The sequence below is a fragment of the Malus domestica genome, chromosome 11 (genome assembly GCF_042453785.1).
Source record: "Malus domestica chromosome 11, GDT2T_hap1".
In the NCBI taxonomy this organism is placed as follows: Eukaryota; Viridiplantae; Streptophyta; class Magnoliopsida; order Rosales; family Rosaceae; genus Malus; species Malus domestica.
Genome location: NC_091671.1, coordinates 19,614,810 through 19,619,030, shown reverse-complemented (window position 1 = coordinate 19,619,030; position 4,221 = coordinate 19,614,810). Strand labels below are relative to the sequence as shown.

Genomic DNA, 4,221 nt, shown 5'->3' with positions numbered 1-4,221 from the left:
TAACTAGCCTTTCACCATTCTATTTCATCAATTTCGTAAGTCTTTAAGTTTGTTTACAAAGTTTATGTTTTAAAAGTTCAATTCCGTCAAAACCAAACCCCTTGCTTTTAAGTCTTGTTTTTAGAGTCAAAACTTGTTTTCTTTTGGTCTTTTGAGTCTTTTAAGTTCTATTTTCGTCCAAATCACTTATTAGGTTTAGAATTGAGTCTTTTTTATTGTTTCTTGCTGTTTTGAGTGTTTTGAGATAGTTTTGAGTCTAAATAGTCTAGTTTAGTGTTTTTGAGTCTTATTTATGTTGATTAGCATCCCTAGTTAATCCCCGGTCTAGAACGATCCCTACTTGCTTAAATACTACAATTGTCATCAATAAGGTTTAATTTGTGTGTCAACAAAATTTTCACACCACGCTTCTGTAGTTCTATTCAGCAACTACTTCGGTATCTCCATAAAAAGATTGAAATTTAACGACTAGTATTGTACTGAATTATTATCATTTCATACGAAAAGTTTCATATTTTATGAAACCAATCTTTGATTGTTTCTTGGAGAGTTTGTACTCCCCATTCCAAACATTTGGTTCAGTTTGCTCTCCAGGCTGAATATTTCTGCCTGCTGCCTTGTGGATGAATGAAAATATAATTTGTTTTGAAATATATAAATAAATTAATGAAAATCTATTCATGTCCGAGTCTCGTTTTCTTGACGATGATCATCATTTGACATCAAATATTGAGATTAAAACATTGAACGCAAGTCCATTTATCATCCACCATTGATATTAAATCGAAGGATAGGTAATCATAGATTGGTGACTAAGAAAATTTCTGATCCATGACGACCCAATATTCTGTTCAGAAGAAGAAAATTCACAAAGAGAAATGGTCTTAGAAACTAGCAGGTTACTTGAAAAAGCTAATTTTCTCGTTATCCTGAAAGTGCTTTTATATGCTGCAATTGTCCCCAAACGCATACAAATGCAGAAGAAAGATACTGCCTCAAATAAATCAGATTCAGACTTCCAGCACAATCACTTTCCCCAACGTTAATACTGGCTGCTGCCCCTGACAGCTAGCCTAATACTACTACATGACGCCAAACAAAACATAACCGTACATAAAGCGAAGGCATTGGGTTCATGAAACAAATTCAACCCGTCATTATTATTCGATTTCGGTGACGTGTATTTGTTAAATAGGAACGCCAAATGACGATAAACTCGTTGCTCTCAAAGATCTAAAAAATGTTGCGGTATAAAAACAAAAAGAAAAGAGAAGAGAATATCTTGATTAGATAAGAATGATATGATGGTCATTTATAAAAAGAAAGTTGAAGAATAACAGGATGTTCAAATCATCACATAACATTTAATTAAGTGTTCCAAAATTCTAGACCGCCGTGCCATAGCCCTTCCCTCCTCTCATCCCCCCACCTTGTCATTCTGTTGTTACGCTTCTGCAAGTACGCGAAAAACTAGTACAAGTTGAAAACTAGCATATCAATCATATCACTGCTGGGCGCACTGCACCCTCTGAGCACCACCAGGCATATCGTCATCCTCATCATAGGCCTCTTGCTGAGCCTGCTGCTGCTTCCTCCTCATCTCCTCCTCCATGTTCACATCATGCAGAGTCGTCTCCTCACACTCATCCACCTCCATATCAGTGAGCTGAGATGCCGATGGCTTGCCTGGAAGAGCAGCTTCCAATGCCTTGACCTGCTCAGGGCTCAGAGACTCTGGGAATTCCACATTGAAGTGGATGTACAGCTTACCCTTCATGAATGGCCTCTGGTACATGGGCATACCCTCATCATTGATCGCCTTGAACGAATCTGCTTCATCAAAACAAATCACAAGATTAATAACATTCCGAGGATTCCCTCACCAATACATCACATGCTGTGAGCTTATACATTAGCTTTACTTACCAGGCTTGACAACTTCGCCAGGGTTTGATTTGATAAGCAGCTGCCTGCCATCTAAATGGGTCAGCACGAACTGGAAGCCACATAGAGCCTCAGTAAGAGACAGTGTGTGCTCAACGAAAAGGTCCTCGCCCTTTCTCTTGAACTTCGGATGTTCTTTTTGCTGAATGACAAACACTATATCACCAGTGACTGTCTCCGGCTGCATGACAAAGAAGACGTAGAAAACCAATCAATCAATCCCACATTTCCAAACACAGATCAAACCTCCTACCGCTACTACTAATGCTAATAAAAAATCACAATTAATGAGGACACGGAACATACAGCTTCATCTGCTTCACCAGGGAATGTGATCTTCTGGCCATTCTGCATACCCTTCTCCACATGGACTTCCAGAACCTTCTTCTCTTGAACAACCTTCTCCCCTTTGCACTGAGTGCAGCGGTCTCTGTCACTAATGGTCTCTCCAGTACCCTTACACTCATTGCAAGCATGTTGCATCTGTTGAATCATTGACGGGCCAAGATGCCTGATTGAGACCTTCATACCACTTCCTTGACAGCCAGAACACTTCAATGAAGCCCCAGATTTTGATCCCTTCCTGCAATTTTGGAGACAACACATTCACATCCCACGCAAGCATCACTATTTCAAACCACAACGTTCTATACTTTATCATAGCAAGAAGTTTAACATGCAAATTCACTACTACCCACCCATTACACTTGGAGCATAACACATTTCGCGACAAAGATAGTTTCTTCGAGGTCCCAAGATAGAGGTCCTCCAATGAAACCTTCAGTGCGTGGACAACATCTTCTCCACGTCTCTGTCTTCGTCCTCGGCTACTACCACCACCTGCTCATACAAACAAGTACAAAATCAATTCACATCCATTGTTCAACACAAGTAAGAAACCCCAAGTGGAAACCATGAACCAATCACACGATTCTTACCTCCAAAAGGGCTTCCCCCAAAGAAGGATGAGAAGATGTCAAACGGGTCGTGGCCTCCACCGCCGCCGCCACCCATTCCCTCCTTGAGTGCATCCTCACCATACTGATCATAGATTTCACGCTTCTCAGGGTCACTCAAAACCTCATAAGCCTGAGCCAACTCTTTAAACTGCGCATAATATACGAAAACATCATTAGCCCTCTACAACTACAGATCCAAACCAACCCTTTATCATATATCCGAAATTCTATCGACAAAATCCCAAATAAAAAACCCAATTCACAGGTCAACCCATGAATTCATTCACTCAATAATTTACGAAAATACCACATCCAGTCAAATTCAACAAAAAGGAAAGGGCTTGGCAGAATTACAAGCATGATAACAACAGAACCATCAGAATCCACAACAACCCAGTTCCCCAAATCCAAATACGGAAACCAGGTCGAGAAATCAGAGAAAAACAAAAAAGGAGAGGCGGGCACTTACTTTCTCAGGATCTCCACCCTTGTCAGGGTGGTTTTTTATGGCGGCCTTCTTGTACGCCTTCTTCAAATCGTCGGGAGAAGCACTCTTCGAGACTCCCAGAATCTCATAGTACCGAGTGTTATCGCTCTTCTTCGGCGCCCTCCCAAACATCTTGGCCGACTAAATCGATCGGAAGAAATAACCTTAATCGCCAAATCGAATCGAAATCACGAATCTTGTTCCTCTCTCCGTATGGTATTACGAGATGCGAGGAGGACGATACCTAAAGAGTCAAGGGCAGCTAGGGGAGATGAGCAGCCCGTTTGGGTATTTATAGAGAGATCAGGTCACTATTAGACACAGAGGCAGTGGACGGTTGGGATTGGGTCCGTGTTTCGGAAGGGTCTAGAATTTCCTCTCTCCTTGGGGTTTTTGGTCGTCGGGAGTTTTGGACCGTTGGATTGGTTGATGATGGAATTGTTGATTTTTATCAGGAAATAAAAAAGGAAAAGAAAGAAGGGTTTTGTTTCCTTCCCAGAGAGTTCATCTCTTCTTCCTGCTTTTAAAGTCTTGGTCTTGTATTGTGTTTTACTGCTCTGCCGCGTTTGCTTTTTTGTTTTTTGTTTTTTGTTTTTTTGTTTTTTTTTTTTTTTGGAGAAATGCTTTTTTGTTTTAACCTATCGTTATTAAGAGAGAAATAAAATAAAATAAATTCCATATTTGCTTTCCCATAAAAGTGATGGTCATTTGCTATCCACTTTTACTTTCTCATAAAAATCATTTTTGAAGAATTTTTTTTGTTTAACCTAGGGTGTAGTCAATTTGATTTTCGGAAGATTTTAACAAACTTTTTTTAAGCGACACATTTTA

General features: G+C 40.0%; 1 protein-coding gene across 1 annotated transcript; it reads right to left on the bottom strand.

Annotated features, from left to right (window-relative positions):
* Window positions 1–1,286: 1,286 nt before the first annotated feature.
* Window positions 1,287–3,909, bottom strand: LOC103448121 (dnaJ protein homolog). The gene is made up of 6 exons (XM_008387359.4): window positions 3,373–3,909; window positions 2,883–3,051; window positions 2,643–2,784; window positions 2,251–2,527; window positions 1,927–2,125; window positions 1,287–1,830 (listed from the first exon to the last, which is right to left on the bottom strand). Exons 1-6 carry the CDS (start codon window positions 3,520–3,522, stop codon window positions 1,505–1,507), a joined length of 1,263 nt encoding a protein of 420 aa, XP_008385581.2. The 5' UTR covers window positions 3,523–3,909; the 3' UTR covers window positions 1,287–1,504.
* Window positions 3,910–4,221: the final 312 nt, after the last annotated feature.

Coding starts and splice junctions, on each gene's coding strand:
- LOC103448121 (XM_008387359.4), bottom strand. CDS start 3,522: ATGTTTGGGAGGGCGCCGAAGAAGAGCGATAACACTCGGTACTATGAG. Junction 3,052..3,372: donor AGGGTGGAGATCCTGAGAAA/GTAAGTGCCCGC, acceptor TATTATGCGCAG/TTTAAAGAGTTGGCTCAGGC. Junction 2,785..2,882: donor TGGGGGAAGCCCTTTTGGAG/GTAAGAATCGTG, acceptor TTGTATGAGCAG/GTGGTGGTAGTAGCCGAGGA.